The 19,047-nt window shown below is 51.5% G+C and overlaps 1 protein-coding gene across 1 annotated transcript in view; it reads left to right on the forward strand.

Moving 5' to 3' along the window:
- Positions 1-7,672, forward strand: part of LOC144669530 (galanin peptides-like) — a 14,991-nt gene extending 7,319 nt beyond the window's left edge. The window contains exons 4-6 of the mRNA XM_078531999.1: positions 2,139-2,237; positions 5,658-5,732; positions 7,459-7,672. Coding sequence (XP_078388125.1) covers positions 2,139-2,237; positions 5,658-5,732; positions 7,459-7,520 — 236 coding nt within the window. The 3' untranslated portion in view covers positions 7,521-7,672. The remainder of the gene's footprint in view (positions 1-2,138; positions 2,238-5,657; positions 5,733-7,458) is intronic.
- Positions 7,673-19,047: the final 11,375 nt, after the last annotated feature.

The raw sequence follows: 19,047 nt of genomic DNA on the forward strand, positions 1-19,047 counted from the left end.
CTATCTATCTCTCCCTCACCTCTCACTCTCCCGTATCCCCTCTCTACCCTACCCTCCTCACTCACCCCTCCCTCCCTCCACTCACCCTCATCCTCCCTCACTCACCCTCCCTCACTCACTTTCCCTCACTCACCCTCACCATCCCTCACTCACCTTCCCTCGCTCACCCTCACCCTCCCTCACTCACCCTCCCTCACTCACCCTCACCCTCCCTCACTCACCCTCACCCTCCCTCACTCACCCTCACCCTCCCTCACTCACCCTCACCCTCCCTCACTCACCCTCCCTCACTCACTCTCACCCTCCCTCACTCACCCTCACCCTCTCTCACTCACCCTCACCCTCCCTCACTCACCCTCACCCTCCCTCACTCACCTTCCCTCCCTCACTCACCCTCACCCTCCCTCACTCACTGTCACCCTCCCTCACTCACCCTCACCCTCCCTCACTCACCCTCCCTCCCCTCACCCTCACCCTCCCTCACTCACCCTCATCCTCCCTCACTCACCCTCATCCTCCCTCACTCACCCTCCCACACTCACCTTCCCTCACTCACCCTCACCCTCCCCTCACTCACCTTCCCTCACTCACCCTCACCCTCCCTCACTCACCCTCCCTCACTCACCCTCACCCCCCCTCACTCACCCTCACCCTCCCTCACTCACCCTCACCCTCCCTCACACTCCCTCACTCACCCTCACCCTCCCTCACTCACCCTCACCCTCCCTCACTCACCCTCCCTCCCTCACTCACCCTCACCCTCCCTCACTCACCCTCACCCTCCCTCACTCACCCTCATCCTCCCTCACTCACCCTCACCCTCCCTCACTCACCCTCATCCTCCCTCACTCACCCTCACTCACCTTCCCTCACTCACCCTCACCCTCCCTCACCTTCACCCTCCCTCACTCACCCTCCCTCACTCACTCTCCCTCACTCACCCTCACCCTCCCTCACTCACCCTCACTCTCCCTCACTCACCCTCACCCTCCCTCACTCACTCTCTCCCTCACTCACTCTGACCCTCCCTCACTCACCCTCCCTCACTCACTCTCACCCTCCCTCACTCACTCTCACCCTCGCTCACTCACCCTTGCCCTCGTTCAGCTTTTCCCTCACTCACCCTCCCTCACACACCCTTAACTTCCCTCACTCATCCTCATTCACCCTCCCCCTCATTCATCCTCTACCTTACTCACCTCTCTTTCACACACTCCTCACCCATCCTCAAACTCTCCTCACCCTCTCCCTCACTCACCCTTGCCACACTTATCTGCACTCACCAACTCCCTTGGAAATGGGAGGGGCTTATTGTCCTGGGAATGGGAGGGGCTTATTGTCCTAGGAATGGGAGGGGCTTATTGTACAGGGAATGGGAGGGGCTTATTGTCCTGGGAATGGGAGGGGCTTATTGTCCTAGGAATGGGAGGGGCTTATTGTACTGGAAATGGGAGGGGCTTGTTGTACTGGGAATGGGAGGGGCTTATTGTACTGGGAATGGGAGGGGCTTATTGTACTAGAAATGGGAGGGGCTTATTGTACTGGGAATGGGAGGGGCTTATTGAATTGGGAAGGGGAGGAGCGTGTTGTACTTGGGAGGGGTGGGGCTGAGTGTAAATGGGAAGTGGGAGGGGCTGAGTGCATTGGGAAGTGGGAGGGGCTGAGTGCATTGGGAAGTGGGCGGGGCTGAGTGCATTGGGAGGTGGGAGGGGTTGAGTGCATTGGGAGGTGGGAGGGGTTGAGTGCATTGGGAGGTGGGAGGGGTTGAGTGCATTGGGAGGTGGGAGGGGTTGAGTGCATTGGGAGGTGGGAGGGGTTGAGTGCATTGGGAGGTGGGAGGGGTTGAGTGCATTGGGAGGTGGGAGGGGTTGAGTGCATTGGGAGGTGGGAGGGGCTGAGTGCATTGGGAAGTGGGAGGGGCTGAGTGCATTGGGAGGTGGGAGGGGTTGAGTGCATTGGGAGGTGGGTGGGTATTTTCTGGGGCTATAAAGAAAAAATGGCAAATGGTTAACACTTTGAGCAAAGCACTGGGATGTGAAGTAATTGTAATTGATCCATGAGTGAGTGAGGTCAGTGGAGAGGCTGCGTCTCCCTCTGTATTACTGGGGGTGATTGAACTAATTATCCTTTCCTTCCAGATGCTGCGAATGGTCACAGGACCCTGAATGACAAGGGGGGACTCGCTGGGAAGAGAGACGCCTTCGACGATAATTACAAATCAGTCGCAACAAGTTTCAGTAAGAATGGATGTTTTATATTGTTACTGTGTAAATAGTCCCTGTGCAAATAGTCCCTGTCCCTGTGTAAATAGTCCCTGTGCAAATAGTCCCTGTCCCTGTGTGAATAGTCCCTGTGCAAATAGTCCCTGTCCCTGTGCAAATAGTCCCTGTGTAAATAGTCCCTGTCCCTGTGTGAATAGTCCCTGTGCAAATAGTCCCTGTCCCTGTGCAAATAGTCCCCGTTTAGTCCCTGTGTAAATAGTCCCTGTGTAAATAGTCCCTGTCCCTGTGTGAATAGTCCCTGTGCAAATAGTCCCTGTCCCTGTGTAAAGAGTCCCTGTGTAAAGAGTCCCTGTGTAAATAGTCCCTGTCCCTGTGTGAATAGTCCCTGTGCAAATAGTCCCTGTCCCTGTGGAAATAGTCCCTGTGCAAATAGTCCCTGTCCCTGTGTAAATAGTCCCTGTCCCTGTGCAAATAGTCCCCGTGTAGGCCCTGTCCCTGTGTAAAATAGTCCCTGTGTAAAGAGTCCCTGTGTAAAGAGTCCCTGTCCCTGTGTAAATAGTCCCTGTGCAAATTGTCCCCATGTAATCCCTGTCCCTGTGTAAATAGCCCCTGTCTAAATAGTCCCTGTCCCTGTGTAAATAGTCCCCGTGTGAATAGTACCTGACCCTGTGTAATTAGTCCCTGTGTGGGAACCAGAGCCAGGGCTGCACTGTAATGATGCTGCTCAGCCAGGAACAGGAAACCTGAGGGACTTGTGTGGGTCAGAGGGACTGAGGGAGACCCTCCGTGTGGGTCAGAGGGACTGAGGGAGACCCTCCGTGTGGGTCAGAGGGACTGAGGGAGACCCTCCGTGTGGGTCAGAGGGACTGAGGGAGACTCTCCGTGTGGGTCAGAGGGACTGAGGGAGACCCTCCGTGTGGGTCAGAGGGACTGAGGGAGACCCTCCGTGTGGGTCAGAGGGACTGAGGGAGACCCTCCGTGTGGGTCAGAGGGACTGAGGGAGACCCTCCGTGTGGGTCAGAGGGACTGAGGGAGACCCTCCGTGTGGGTCAGAGGGACTGAGGGAGACCCTCCGTGTGGGTCAGAGGGACTGAGGGAGACCCTCCGTGTGGGTCAGAGGGACTGAGGGAGACCCTCCGTGTGGGTCAGAGGGACTGAGGGAGACCCTCCGTGTGGGTCAGAGGGACTGAGGGAGACCCTCCGTGTGGGTCAGAGGGACTTAGGGAGACCCTCCGTGTGGGTCAGAGGGACTGAGGGAGACTCTCCGTGTGGGTCAGAGGGACTGAGGGAGACCCTCCGTGTGGGTCAGAGGGACTGAGGGAGACCCTCCGTGTGGGTCAGAGGGACTGAGGGAGACCCTCCGTGTGGGTCAGAGGGACTGAGGGAGACCCTCCGTGTGGGTCAGAGGGACTGAGGGAGACCCTCCGTGTGGGTCAGAGGGACTGAGGGAGACCCTCCGTGTGGGTCAGAGGGACTGAGGGAGACCCTCCGTGTGGGTCAGAGGGACTGAGGGAGACCCTCCGTGTGGGTCAGAGGGACTGAGGGAGACCCTCCGTGTGGGTCAGAGGGACTGAGGGAGACCCTCCGTGTGGGTCAGAGGGACTGAGGGAGACCCTCCGTGTGGGTCAGAGGGACTGAGGGAGACCCTCCGTGTGGGTCAGAGGGACTGAGGGAGACCCTCCGTGTGGGTCAGAGGGACTGAGGGAGACCCTCCGTGTGGGTCAGAGGGACTGAGGGAGACCCTCCGTGTGGGTCAGAGGGACTGAGGGAGACCCTCCGTGTGGGTCAGAGGGACTGAGGGAGACCCTCCGTGTGGGTCAGAGGGACTGAGGGAGACCCTCCGTGTGGGTCAGAGGGACTGAGGGAGACCCTCCGTGTGGGTCAGAGGGACTGAGGGAGACCCTCCGTGTGGGTCAGAGGGACTGAGGGAGACCCTCCGTGTGGGTCAGAGGGACTGAGGGAGACCCTCCGTGTGGGTCAGAGGGACTGAGGGAGACCCTCCGTGTGGGTCAGAGGGACTGAGGGAGACCCTCCGTGTGGGTCAGAGGGACTGAGGGAGACCCTCCGTGTGGGTCAGAGGGACTGAGGGAGACCCTCCGTGTGGGTCAGAGGGACTGAGGGAGACCCTCCGTGTGGGTCAGAGGGACTGAGGGAGACCCTCCGTGTGGGTCAGAGGGACTGAGGGAGACCCTCCGTGTGGGTCACAGGGACTGAGGGAGACCCTCCGTGTGGGTCAGAGGGACTGAGGGAGACCCTCCGTGTGGGTCAGAGGGACTGAGGGAGACCCTCCGTGTGGGTCAGAGGGACTGAGGGAGACCCTCCGTGTGGGTCAGAGGGACTGAGGGAGACCCTCCGTGTGGGTCAGAGGGACTGAGGGAGACCCTCCGTGTGGGTCAGAGGGACTGAGGGAGACCCTCCGTGTGGGTCAGAGGGACTGAGGGAGACCCTCCGTGTGGGTCAGAGGGACTGAGGGAGACCCTCCGTGTGGGTCAGAGGGACTGAGGGAGACCCTCCGTGTGGGTCAGAGGGACTGAGGGAGACCCTCCGTGTGGGTCAGAGGGACTGAGGGAGACCCTCCGTGTGGGTCAGAGGGACTGAGGGAGACCCTCCGTGTGGGTCAGAGGGACTGAGGGAGACCCTCCGTGTGGGTCAGAGGGACTGAGGGAGACCCTCCGTGTGGGTCAGAGGGACTGAGGGAGACCCTCCGTGTGGGTCAGAGGGACTGAGGGAGACCCTCCGTGTGGGTCAGAGGGACTGAGGGAGACCCTCCGTGTGGGTCAGAGGGACTGAGGGAGACCCTCCGTGTGGGTCAGAGGGACTGAGGGAGACCCTCCGTGTGGGTCAGAGGGACTGAGGGAGACCCTCCGTGTGGGTCAGAGGGACTGAGGGAGACCCTCCGTGTGGGTCAGAGGGACTGAGGGAGACCCTCCGTGTGGGTCAGAGGGACTGAGGGAGACCCTCCGTGTGGGTCAGAGGGACTGAGGGAGACCCTCCGTGTGGGTCAGAGGGACTGAGGGAGACCCTCCGTGTGGGTCAGAGGGACTGAGGGAAACCCCCTTTTGAGTTGTTGAGACCCAATCTATAATATTCAACTTTAAAGAGACCCAAAAACTTAAAAGATTAACATTTACTTGAAAATTGTTTTTTAGGATTGAAATGTCTTTAATAAACTGTTAAATCTTTAAAACATTAAAGAAATTCAGAAAAGTTGATCCAAGGCTTTTTTCACTAAATTACATTTTGAGATGATTGCTTGAAGCTGTTTGGATTGTGGAGTAGACAGTGTCACAGACACAGCCCTGGGCTGGGGGAGGCTGTGCTAAGCACTCACTGAGATCGGTACTGACTGGAATGTTTGTGAGCAGCGCTCTTGACTGGGAATGACAGAATGAGTGATTTATTGCAATGCCTGACATTATCTTCTTTTGTTTTAAGGTAATCCACTGAATTCAGTTGATGAAAATGCCCTTCAGACACTGACAGAATTCCTGAGATACTTGCGCCTGAGAGGTGGGTTCTAAAGGATTCCAAAAGCAAACACAGATAAGGAGAGTGAACCATAGTTAGCACCTTCAGCATCAAAGTGAAGGTAGCTCAGGGGGTAAAGATGTCTCCCAGTGTCACCCTGGACCACTCAGACTTCAGGTTCCTGGACTAGGCTGTTGGAATCTGCCAGGGTGATTACAATTCAGTGACTACTTGTGTGATAATTGTGTAAGGATAGCTCTGGATAAACTCACTTTCCTATCAGGTCATAGACCAGGCAATCTCAAGATTTATTGAGGTGCAACCATGGAGCATGAGGGTGTCCTTATGGTTGGAAAACCAGGAAGTACATTCCCTCTTATCGGAAAGCTGGATTGCCACACTGCAGGAAGGCCAGCACACTCGGAGGCTGTCAGTGGGGAGGAGGGAGGAAGGGCGAGATTGTGGAGGCCACTCAGGTGTGGGGATGGTAAGATAGGCTAGGGGGCAGGGGGAATGTGAAAAACTGGGCTGGAGGAGGCCACCTGAGATAGTGGCTTCAGAGCCTGGAACATCAGAGGTAGGTCAGGGTCTGGAAAATTCCATATTTGTGGGGATGGCTTAATCGTAAGGGAGTTAACAGTTGGAAACTATGTGGGACACAGGGTCACTGTGAGGGACACAGAGTCACTGTGAGGGACACGGGGTCACTGTGAGGGACACGGGGTCACTGTGAGAGACACAGAGTCACTGTGAGGGACACAGAGTCACTGTGAGAGACACAGAGTCACTGTGAGGGACACGGGGTCACTGTGAGTGACACAGAGTCATTGTGAGAGACACAGAGTCACTGTGAGGGACACGGGGTCACTGTGAGGGACACGGGGTCACTGTGAGAGACACAGGGTCACTGTGAGAGACACGGGGTCACTGTGAGGGACACGGGGTCACTGTGAGTGACACGGGGTCGCTGTGAGGGTCACGGGGTCGCTGTGAGGGTCACGGGGTCGCTGTGAGGGTCACGGGGTCGCTGTGAGGGACACGGGGTCGCTGTGAGGGACACGGGGTCGCTGTGAGGGACACTGCTTAGGTTGAAAAGAGAATAAGAGCAGTTTCAGCTAATTAGGAAACTAGTTTTTATTATTCATTCATGGGATGTGGATGTCGCTGGCTGGCCAGCATTTATTGTCCACCCCTAGTTGCCCTTGAGAAGGTGGTGGTGAGCTGCCTTCTTGAGCTGCTGCAGTCCATGTGGTGTAGGTACACCCACAGTGCTGTTAGGGAGGGAGCTCCAGGATTTTGACCCAGCGACAGTGAAGGAACGGCCGATATATTTCCAAGTCAGGATGGTGAGTGACTTGGAGGGGAGCTTCTAGGTGGTGGTGTTCCCATCTATCTGCTGCCCTTGTCCTTCTAGATGGCAGTGGTCGTGGGTTTGGAAGGTGCTGTCTAAGGAGCCTTGGTGAATTCCTGCAGTGCATCTTGTAGATGGTACACACTGCTGTTACTGTGCGTCGGTGGTGGAGGGAGTGAATGTTTGTGGATGGGGTGCCAATCAAGCGGCTGCTTTGTCCTGGGTAGTGTCAAACTCCTTGTGTTTTATGGGAGCTGCACTCACCCAGGCAAGTGGAGAGTTCGGCAATTGAACTTGGATATTAAAAGATGATAGAATGTAGGAGGTGGGATAACTGGTAGGAAAATGTTTAATTCATCAATAAGTTGTTTTCATGGACGGTTTAAATATTTGAATATTTTATCATTATTTTGGCAGAATCTGGCCTACTGGATAACTCTGCAATGCTGTTCTCAGCAGACCCAACACAACAAGCATAAGCCTTTGGGTTTTGAGCCCTCGCATGTAAAGCTACAAATCTTTTTGTTCGAAAAAGAAACGGACCCCACCCCATTGTGATTATTTGCACGAAATCAAAGGTTTGAGTTTTGCTGGTGAAATGTCCCTAAAATAAAGTGAAGCAAAGAAGTTGCACCTTTCTCCAGTGTTTCTCTTTGTGTCTCAGTATCTCATTGAACCCAGTTTTAAAACACCAAGGTCTGAGATCATTCCAGACAGAGAAGCAGAGGATAATTAATGCAGGGAAGGCCATTTAGCCCAGCTTAGTTCATGCATCCAGAAAAACAATTATGACTCAATTTCAGCACTTAATTGGTTCTTAAATGAATCCAGGTCTACGTTGCATCCAGAATTCTGTTCCATTTATTGACATGTTAAGTGGAATTTACAGATATTAGTCTTCACTGCATCTTTTACTGCTTTGTTTTGCAACATAATTTAATTAAAGCAGTTTCCTCAAATTACCTTTTCTGCATCACCAGCAGGTAATTAGGAAAACTGATCGAATGTTATCATTTATTGTGAGGGGAATTGATTACAAAAGCAGGGAGGTTCTGTTTCAGTTATAGAGGGCACTAGTGAGACCACGTCTGGAGTACTGTGTACAGTGCTGGTCTCCTTATTTAAGGAAGGATGTCAATGTGTTGGCAGTTCAGAGAAGGTTTATCAGACTAATACCTGGAATGGGAGAGTTGTCTTATGAGGAAAGGTTGGACAGGTTAGGCTTGTATCCACTGGAGTTTAGAAGAGTAAGAGGCGACTTAATTCAAACATATAAGATTCTGAGGGGTCTTGACAGGGTGGATGTGGAGAGGATGTTTCCTCCTGTGGGAGAATCTAGAACTAGGGGTCACTGTTTAAAAATAAGGGGTTGCCCATTTAAAACAGATGAGGTGAATTTTTTTCACTCAGAGGGTCGTGAGCCTTTGGAACTCTCTTCCTGAAAAGGTGGTGGAAGCAGAGTCTTTGAATATTTTTAAGGCAGGGGTGGATAGATTCTTGGTAAGCAAGGGGGGTGATTGGTTATTGGGGTTAGGCGGGATGCAGATTTCAGCTTACTGTCAGATCAGCCATGATCTTATTGAATGGTGGAGCAGGCTCGAGGGGCTGAATGGCCTTCTCCTGCTCCTCGTTCGTATGTTTGTCACATAAACTTTGAAAAAAATCACCTCTCAGGTACCTCACTTCAAGATCGGAAAGGCCAAGTTTCTCAGTCTTTCTTTCTAGTTCTGAGATTTGACATTTGGGATCAGCCCCAGTTTTCCTCAATGTTCTGTGTCCAGGGCCAGAATATCTCCTTTGAGTATTGGTGACCAGAACAGGGCAGAGTGCTTAATGTCAGGCCATAACTGGACAGTGCGCAAGGCCAGGACATCCTGATAAAAGTCATAAGGAGGATAAGAACAATTATGTGCATGGACAGAGTGACACGGGCAGAGTGGCACATGGGCAGAGTGGCACATGGGCAGAGTGGCACATGGGCAGAGTGGCACATGGGCAGAGTGACACATGGGCAGAGTGGCACATGGGCAGAGTGGCACATGGACAGAGTGGCACATGGGCAGAATGACACATGGACAGAGTGACACATGGACAGAGTGACACATGGGCAGAATGACACATGGACAGACTGGCACATGGACAGAGTGGCACATGGACAGAGTGGCACATGGGCAGAGTGGCACATGGGCAGAGTGGCACACGGGCAGAGTGGCACACGGACAGAGTGACACACGGGCAGACTGGCACATGGACAGAGTGACACATGGACAGAGTGACACGGGCAGAGTGGCACATGGGCAGACTGGCACATGGACAGAGCGACACATGGACAGAGCGACACACGGACAGAGCGACACACGGACAGAGTGACACACGGACAGAGTGGCACACGGGCAGAATGACACATGGACAGAGTGACACATGGACAGAGTGGCACATGGACAGAGTGACACGGGCAGAGTGGCACATGGACAGAGTGACACAAGGACAGAGTGACACATGGACAGAGTGACATGGGCAGAGTGACACATGGACAGAGTGGCACATGGACAGAGTGACACAAGGACAGAGTGGCACATGGACAGAGTGACACGGGCAGAGTGGCACATGGACAGAGTGACACAAGGACAGAGTGACACATGGACAGAGTGACACGGGCAGAGTGACACATGGGCAGAGTGACACATGGGCAGAGTGACACATGGACAGAGTGACACATGGGCAGAGTGACATGGGCAGAATGACACATGGACAGAGTGACACGGGCAGAGTGACACATGGACAGAGTGACACATGGACAGAGTGACACGGGCAGAATGACACATGGGCAGAATGACACATGGGCAGAGTGACACATGGATCAAGAGACTTTCCTTTCAGTTCTAGTGCCAGTAATCCAATCCAACATAGACAGTTACCCCTGCTGGCTGTAAGGGTCCTTCCTGAAATGGATTTGGACAATGTTATTCCAGTTCATTGTGAGCCCATGGGAGAAAGGTGTCCCATAATTCACAACTAAATGTGGAATCTCAGGGACGATGATGCACGGAGTAGGGAATGTTGCACAGCCTCAGTAGGACTGTTTTTTGCGTTTAAAGCGATGTACAATGTTAGGGTGGTATGTAGGAAGCTAAACCATGCATCTGTACTCTATCTGACTGGAAGTGTTTGGAAGGGCATTATGGAGAGAACTTTACTCATCATCTAATCAACACTGTGAAAAATCTTCAAGGGTTTGATAGAACAATGCAGCAGAACATCTATTGTCAGTATTTGGAGCATGAGTAACATAGGTCGTTCTGTTTCTGTGTATTACCTTCCTTTAAATAAATCCAATTATTGCTTTTAGCCTGAATGTAAGAAATCTGACTGCATAGTATTTACTGCCTTTCAAAGCAGAGCAGGAGTTTGCAGGACAATGCAATATGGTTAAGGAGTGCTAGACTCACTACAACAACAACTTATATTTATATAATGCCTTTAACGTAATGAAACATCTCAAGATACTTCATAAAACGTTATAAAACAAAGTATGACACTGACCCACATAAGGAGATATTAGGTCAAATGACCAAAAGTCTGGTCAAAGAGGTAAGTCCCTAAGAAGTATCTTGAAGGAGGAAAGGGAGGTGGAGAGGCAGAGATATGTACATAGGACTTAGGGGCAGAGTAGGCCATTCGGCCCTTTGATCCTGCTCTGTCATTCGATAAGATCATGGCTGATCTGGTTGTGGTCTCAACTCCACCTTCGCGTCTGTCCCCCCCATAACCCTGACACACTTCTCTGTAAAAAAAATCTATCTAACTCAGCCTTAAATAAATTCCGTGACCCAGTCTCCAGTGCTTTCTGGGAAAGACCATCAGAGAGAAAAGAAAATCTCCTCATCTCAGTCCTAAAAGGGAGAGCTTTTATTCTAAAACTGTGTCCTCTGGTTCTAGTCTCTCTCACAAGGGAAACATCCTCCTGGTATCCACCCCATCAAGGTATCAAATGCCCTCAGGATCTTTTGGGCAGGATTTTCGGGTTGTTGGGTGGGTGTGGTGGGCAGACCCAGGAGTGGCCGGGAAATGGCCCGTGATTGGCCCCCAACTTGTGATTTGACGCTGGTTGGCTGGCCAATTAACGGCCAGCTAGTGTGAAAGGCGTGTTGAGAAGCTCAGCGCTGCCAAGGTTAGGGTGGGAAGGGGGTGAGCGCTGAAGTCTGCGTGGGCGCGGAGGGGGGAACGCACACTGACAACTCCCTGAGGGCAGGGATCTGAACAATTTTAAACTCAAAAATAAATATTTTTAAAATTTGAAAATAATGCCCCGACATGGGACTTACAATTACATGAACAGAACAAAAATCCTGCCCAAAAATGTATATTTATTTTTTATTTAATCCCACCTGTGGATGAGGTTTGCTAAAAAATCCGATTCACCTGCCTGCCTGCCAACAGTAAGTATGGACAGGCAGGGAAAACTATGTTTAAATTGATTGATAAAGGGCCCGAATAGACCTCTTACTCATCGGCGGGGATGCTGCTGACTCTCCCGTGTTCCAGCAAACTGAAATATCGTGCGAGTACGCGATGACATCGGGATGCTCACCAGGTGTCATCGGGCACTATTTTATGCCCTATCAATTCGTGCTTGTGCCAGCCAGTGGGATGTAAAGTCCTGCCCTACGTGTTTCAATAAGATCACCTCTCATTCTTCTAAACTCCAATGGGTTTAGGCCCAGCCTGTTCAACCTTTCTTCATAAGATAAGACCTTCAGCCCAGGTATGAGTTGAATGAACTTTCTCTGTACTTGCTTCTAATGCAATTATATCCTTTTTCAAAAAAGGAGACCAAATCTATAAATAGTTGAGGCTGCAGCACTGATCCCTGTGGCACTCCATTAGTTACAGCTTGTCAACCCAAAAGAGACCCATTTATCCCTACTCTTTGCTTCCTGTTAGCTAAGCAACCCTTTATCCTTGTAAATATTTTACGTCCTACACCATGTTCTCCATCTAGTGTAATAACCTTTGATGTGGCACCTTAATAAATGCCTTTTGGAAATCCAAATACACCACATCTACATGTACCCCTTTATCCAGCTTGCTTGTTACTCCCTCAAAAACCTCCAATAAATAAGTGAAACATGATTCCCCCTTTGCAAAAGGATGGTAGACAGCTGATCCCATTATGATTTTCTAAATACCCAAATATAACCTCCTTAATAATGGATTCCAGCAATTTCCATATGTTAGACTAACTGGCCTGGAGTTTCCTGCTTTCTGTCTCTCTCCTTCCTTGAATAAAGATGTTACATTAGCGATTTTCCAATCTACTGGGGCCCTTACAGAATCTAAGGGATTTTAGAAGATTATGTCCGATGCATCTGTCTCTGCAGCAGTTATTTCTTTGAAAATCCTCTTCAAACTGAAGGTGAAATTCTATTGCTGGCCATCTGGTCAGCTTTTAGGTCCACCAGTTTTCCTAGTAGCTTTTCCCGGGTGATGGTGATTGTTTTAAGTTCCTCCCTCCCTTTTACCTTGTGATTTTCAAGTATTTTTGGGAAGTTTTCTAAGTTTTCTACAGTGAAGATGACACAAAATATCTGTTCAACGTTTCTACCATTTCCTTGTTTTCCATGAATAATTCCCCAGACTCACTGTCTAGAGGACACTAAATTTACTTACTCTTTTCCTATTTAGATACTTGTAGAAACTCTTAGTGTCTGTTTTTATGGAGAGAATTTGCTGCTGGTTGGGTGAGTATGTGCCTGACTTGCTGAGTGTAAAATGAGCCGTGTTATTTTGGCTGGTGGGAGTGTGCCAGAGTTGGCAGTGAGCCCGTGAAAATTAAAAGGCCGATTAAGGCCATTGAAAGGGTAATGGAATGAAATTCTCGCTGCCTGTCCAGTCCTACGGGCGGGATGAGGTTTCCAACAGCAAATAAAATAACATCAACATTTAAAATGTAATTATTAACATGTCCCTGTTCATGTGACAGAGTCATGTGAGGGAACATGTTTTAGAACATTTTAGGAACCTTTATTTTAATGTTTTAAACCGTTCATCTCCCTGGCTCTGTCCCTCAGGGAGTGTGCGTCCGTGTGCATGAAATTCGCACTCACCGCCCCCCCCCACACAGACAGCACTGAGCCCCCCCCAACACAGACAGCACTGAGCCCCCCCCACACAGACAGCACTGAGCCCCCCCCACACACAGACAGCACTGAGCCCCCCCACACACAGACAGCACTGAGCCCCCCCCCACACAGACAGCACTGAGCCCCCCCCCCAACACAGACAGCACTGAGCCCCCCCCACACAGACAGCACTGAGCCCCCCCCACACAGACAGCACTGAGCCCCCCCCAACACAGACAGCACTGAGCGCCCCCCACACACAGACAGCACTGAGCCCCCCCCCACACAGACAGCACTGAGCCCCCCCCAACACAGACAGCACTGAGCCCCCCCCACACACAGACAGCACTGAGCCCCCCCCACACAGACAGCACTGAGCCCCCCCCACACACAGACAGCACTGAGCCCCCCCCAACACAGACAGCACTGAGCCCCCCCCACACAGACAGCACTGAGCCCCCCCCAACACACACAGCACTGAGCCCCCCCCACACACAGACAGCACTGAGCCCCCCCCACACACACAGACAGCACTGAGCCCCCCCCACACAGACAGCACTGAGCCCCCCTCCCCCCCACACAGACAGCACTGAGCCCCCCTCCCCCCACACAGACAGCACTGAGCCCCCCCCACACACACACAGCACTGAGCCCCCCCCACACACAGACAGCACTGAGCCCCCCCCACACACAGACAGCACTGAGCCCCCCCCCACACACAGACAGCACTGAGCCCCCCCCACACACAGACAGCACTGAGCCCCCCCCCACACACAGACAGCACTGAGCCCCCCTCCCCCCCACACAGACAGCACTGAGCCCCCCCCCACACACAGACAGCACTGAGCCCCCCCCCCAACACAGACAGCACTGAGCCCCCCCCACACACAGACAGCACTGAGCCCCCCCCACACACACAGACAGCACTGAGCCCCCCTCCCCCCCACACAGACAGCACTGAGCCCCCCTCCCCCCCACACAGACAGCACTGAGCCCCCCCCACACACAGACAGCACTGAGCCCCCCCTCCCCCCCACACAGACAGCACTGAGCCCCCCCCCACACACAGACAGCACTGAGCCCCCCTCCCCCCCACACAGACAGCACTGAGCCCCCCCCACACACAGACAGCACTGAGCCCCCCCCCCAACACAGACAGCACTGAGCCCCCCCCACACACAGACAGCACTGAGCCCCCCCCCACACACAGACAGCACTGAGCCCCCCCCCCAACACAGACAGCACTGAGCCCCCCCCCACACACAGACAGCACTGAGCCCCCCCCACACACACAGACAGCACTGAGCCCCCCTCCCCCCCACACAGACAGCACTGAGCCCCCCCCCACACACAGACAGCACTGAGCCCCCCCCACACAGACAGCACTGAGCCCCCCCCCACACACAGACAGCACTGAGCCCCCCCCACACACAGACAGCACTGAGCCCCCCCCCACACACAGACAGCACTGAGCCCCCCCACACACAGACAGCACTGAGCCCCCCCCACACACAGACAGCACTGAGCCCCCCCCACACACAGACAGCACTGAGCCCCCCCCACACACAGACAGCACTGAGCCCCCCCCACACAGACAGCACTGAGCCCCCCCCACACAGACAGCACTGAGCCCCCCCCACACACAGACAGCACTGAGCCCCCCCCACACACAGACAGCACTGAGCCCCCCCCACACAGACAGCACTGAGCCCCCCCCACACACAGACAGCACTGAGCCCCCCCCCACACAGACAGCACTGAGCCCCCCCCCACACAGACAGCACTGAGCCCCCCCCCCACACAGACAGCACTGAGCCCCCCCCCCAACACAGACAGCACTGAGCCCCCCCCACACACAGACAGCACTGAGCCCCCCCCCCACACAGACAGCACTGAGCCCCCCCCACACAGACAGCACTATTAGAAACTAGCTTTCTCTCACACTCTACTTTCACACTCTATGGTTTTTTTAAGTCATTTTTTTTTCTGTTTCTCAATATCTGACCAATCTTCTGACCTGTCACTAATCTTTGCAGATTTCTACCGTGTTTCTTTCAATTTGATGGTAACCTTAACTTGGTTATTGTAGTACCTTTCTTACATGCCCCACTTGTTTCTTCCAGACACTTTCCCAGTCTGAGTGTACACAGCCCCAGTTTGTGTACACTGTTCCAGTCTGTGTGTACTTTGTCCCAGACTGTATTAACACTGTTCCAGTCTATGTGAACACCATGCCAGTCTGCATGTTGTTAGGAAATAGAGGTAGCTTAAGTATGTTATTTTTGTATTTGTGGGTGTTAGGAATGAGTTTTAGCTTTAAAATTTAAGTTTGATTTGTATTTCTGTATTTGTGTGTTAAGAGAGGTCAAATGGAGTTTTAGTTTCACTTTAAAAGGCTGCTTGCATGTCTAATGAGAAGTTTACGACACCTGTAAAGTAAAAGTAAGTAGAAAGAATAGTGCTGTTGCCTAGCAACTGGGGGCCAGATAGGCAGGTTCCTCCCACAGACATACACACAGAACTAAAGAAACAGCAGTTTTAACTTCAGTTGAAGCCAGGACCCCAGTGAGACTGGACACTGCGCGAGGGAACTGCAGATTTCCCAAAAGAACAATAAGGTCCCAAGCAAAGAAAAACCCCAAAAATCCAGGAGAGTGGAAGAAGGGAAAGTCCAAAGGAGACCTCGTAGTCAAAGAAAGGCAAGGAATCTGGGAAAAGGTTCTGTTAAGTGAAGTTAAGAGTGAGGGGCAGAGAGAAAGGCTCCAAGCTTCAGATTTAAAGTGAGAACAGCTTGCAAGAAGCAAGAAGGTTCAAAGAGACAACTGAAGGTCTGTAATTCTTTGCTATGCGCATGTGAAGCAGTGGTGTATTGTTCAGGCTGAGTTGGTGAGAGAGCATGTGGAAGACAGCCTGAATGCATGTGGTGACCCAGGGAAGAGGACCATCAGAAGGAGAGTTCGAAACCCTGGAGGTGAACCCTTGTGGAAGACGCCTGAGTGAAAACATCAGTTTGGGAGAAGATTCCAAGGCGAGGTCCTGGAGAGCGGAGATTGGAAACTCTCGTGTGAAGGACGGAACATAGTGAGGCTAGTTGGCTCATGGTGTGACAAGCATCTGAGAGGAGTTGAGGAGAGATCCATACCATCTGGCTGAGGTAGCATCTGTCGCTTGAGGTCAGAGTGCTGTGTGCCTGACCATAGGGTGCTATAGGTTTACACGGACTGGGTACTTACTGTACATTAGAGTATAAGATAGCTTTTGTGACTTGTGTTATCCTTACAAATCTGCATATATCTGTAAAGGTATTATTTGTGGGTGAAGGATGTAGTTCATCTTTTCTTGTTGAATAAATGGTTTATTCTTTGGTTAAAATCTCATCAGCTGACTCCTGTGACTCTGTTCAGAAACCACTCTCCACGTATCTACACAAACAAATAAAAGTTAGGATCTATCAGGCTGGGTTTCACCCTGGGATCAGGCTTGTCCAGGGGTAACCTCAGCTGGGGATCATACAACTGTGTACCATCTCAGTCTGCATGTACACTGTCCCAGCCTGCATGTACACTGTCCAGTCTGTTTGTACACTGTCCCAGCCTGCATGTACACTGTCCAGTCTGTTTGTACACTGTCCCAGTCTGCATGTACACTGTTTCAGTTTGCATATACACTATCTTAATCGACATGTAAACTGTCCCGGTCTGTGTGTACACTGTCACAATACATGTACTTTGTCTAAGCCTGTATGTACACTGTCTAAATCTGCATGTAGACCGTACCAGTCTATGTGAACATTGTCTCAATCTGCATGTGTACAGTCTCAGTCTGCATGTACACTGCCTCAGCCTGTATGTACACTGTCCCAGTCTGTTTGTACTCTGTCTAAGTCTGCATGTACATTGTTTCAATCTGCATGTACATTCTCTGATTCTGTGCATATACACTGTCCAGTCTGCATGTACACTGTCCAGTCTGTTTGTATACTGTCTAAGTCTGCATGTACACTATCTGCATGTACACTATCTGCATGTACACTACCTGCATGTACACTATCTGCATGTACACTATCTGCAGGTACACTATCTGCATGTACACTATCTGCATGTACACTATCTGCATGTACACTATCTGCATGTACACTACCTGCATGTACACTATCTGCATGTACACTACCTGCATGTACACTACCTGCATGTACACTATCTGCATGTACACTATCTGCATGTACACTATCTGCATGTACACTATCTGCATGTACACTGTACCTGTATGGGCTGAATTTTGAGGTTGTTGGGTGGACGTGGTGGGTGGGCCTGAGAGTGGCCAGGAAATGGGCCGCCGCCCACGATTGGCCCCAGACTACGATTTCATGCTGGCCAATTAACAGGCAGCCAGCGTGAAACATGCGCTGAAAGGCTCAGCACTGCTATGGTGGGGGTAGGAAGACAGTGAGCGCTGAAGTCTGCGTGAGTACGGGGAGCACGTAACGAAAGCTCCCTGAAGACAGAGAGCTGCCTCAGGGAGCTGAAGAATTTAAAACCAATAAAAACAGATTTAAAAATCTGGAAAAAAATGCGCACGCATTAGAATGAGTCACTAAACATATGGATGCTGAAATTTCAGTCCCAATATTTTATCTTTTTTTAAATTAATCTTGGAAACCTCATCCCACCCTCGGACGAGGTTTCCTCAAAAGTCCGAAGGCTGCCTGGCCGGTTCACCCACCTGCCAACAGTAATGTTGGACGGGCAGTGAAAAATCACCACTAATTGAAACCTTCATGGTCTTAATAGGCCTCTTAATTGTCGGCAGGCAGGCTGCCAAATCTCACCTATACCCGCCGACTGAAATATCGCGCAAGTGTGCGATGACGTTGGGATGCTCACCCAACTTCATTGCGCACTATTTTACGCTTGATCAGGTCAGGCACATGCTAGCCCACGGGATGTCAAATTCTGCCCTATGCGTACACTGTCTCAATCTGCATGTACACCATCTCAGTCTGCATGTATACTGTCTTAATCTGCATGGACAGTGTCTCAGTCTAAATGTACACTGGTTCAACATGCATGCTTACTGTCCTAATCTCTGTGTACACTGTCTCAGCCTGCATGTACACTGTCCCAGTCTGCATGTACACTTTCTCAGTCTACATGTACATTGTCTCAGTCTGTGTGCACACTGTCCCAATCTGTGTGTACACTGTCTCAGTTTGTGTGCACACTGTCCCAATCTGTGTGTACACTGTCTCAGTCTGTGTGCACACCGTCCCAGTCTGTGTGCATACTGTCCCAATCTGTGTGTACACTGTCTCAGTCTGTGTGCACACTGTCTCAGTCCGTGTGCACACTGTCCCAGTCTGTGTGCACACTGTCCCAGTCTGTGTGCACACTGTCCCAATCTGTGTGTACACTGTCTCAGTCTGTGTGCACACTGTCTCAGTCTGTGTGCACACTGTCCCAATCTGTGTGTACATTGTCTCAGTTTCTGTGTTCACTGTACGACTGGACAATCCTGGAGAAATCATTTGAACCCGAGATTCTTACAACAGAACAACTATAATTCCGCAAAACGATTTAAACCAGCAATAACTGGAGATACTGAGGTATGGAGTCATGGTAATGTGTTCAACTGCACACATTATTCACATTATCTGGACACAAGGTGAAATCTAACAAAAGATTCGGTGAAATAAACTAAATTGAATCCTAATCTCTGAGTATCAGTTAATGTCTGTTTCTGTTTCCCAAACTCTCCTTTTGCATTTTTGCTATTTACATTTTTCTGTCACAATGTCTAATTCTTAATTTGTTTTAAATTGTTAACCAAAGCCTCTTTGATTCTGTATCAGTTGATCAGACCCACCAAGACTTTTTATCTCTGTCAT

This window comes from Cetorhinus maximus, chromosome 29 (genome assembly GCF_964194155.1).
Source record: "Cetorhinus maximus chromosome 29, sCetMax3.hap1.1, whole genome shotgun sequence".
Classification (NCBI taxonomy): Eukaryota; Metazoa; Chordata; class Chondrichthyes; order Lamniformes; family Cetorhinidae; genus Cetorhinus; species Cetorhinus maximus.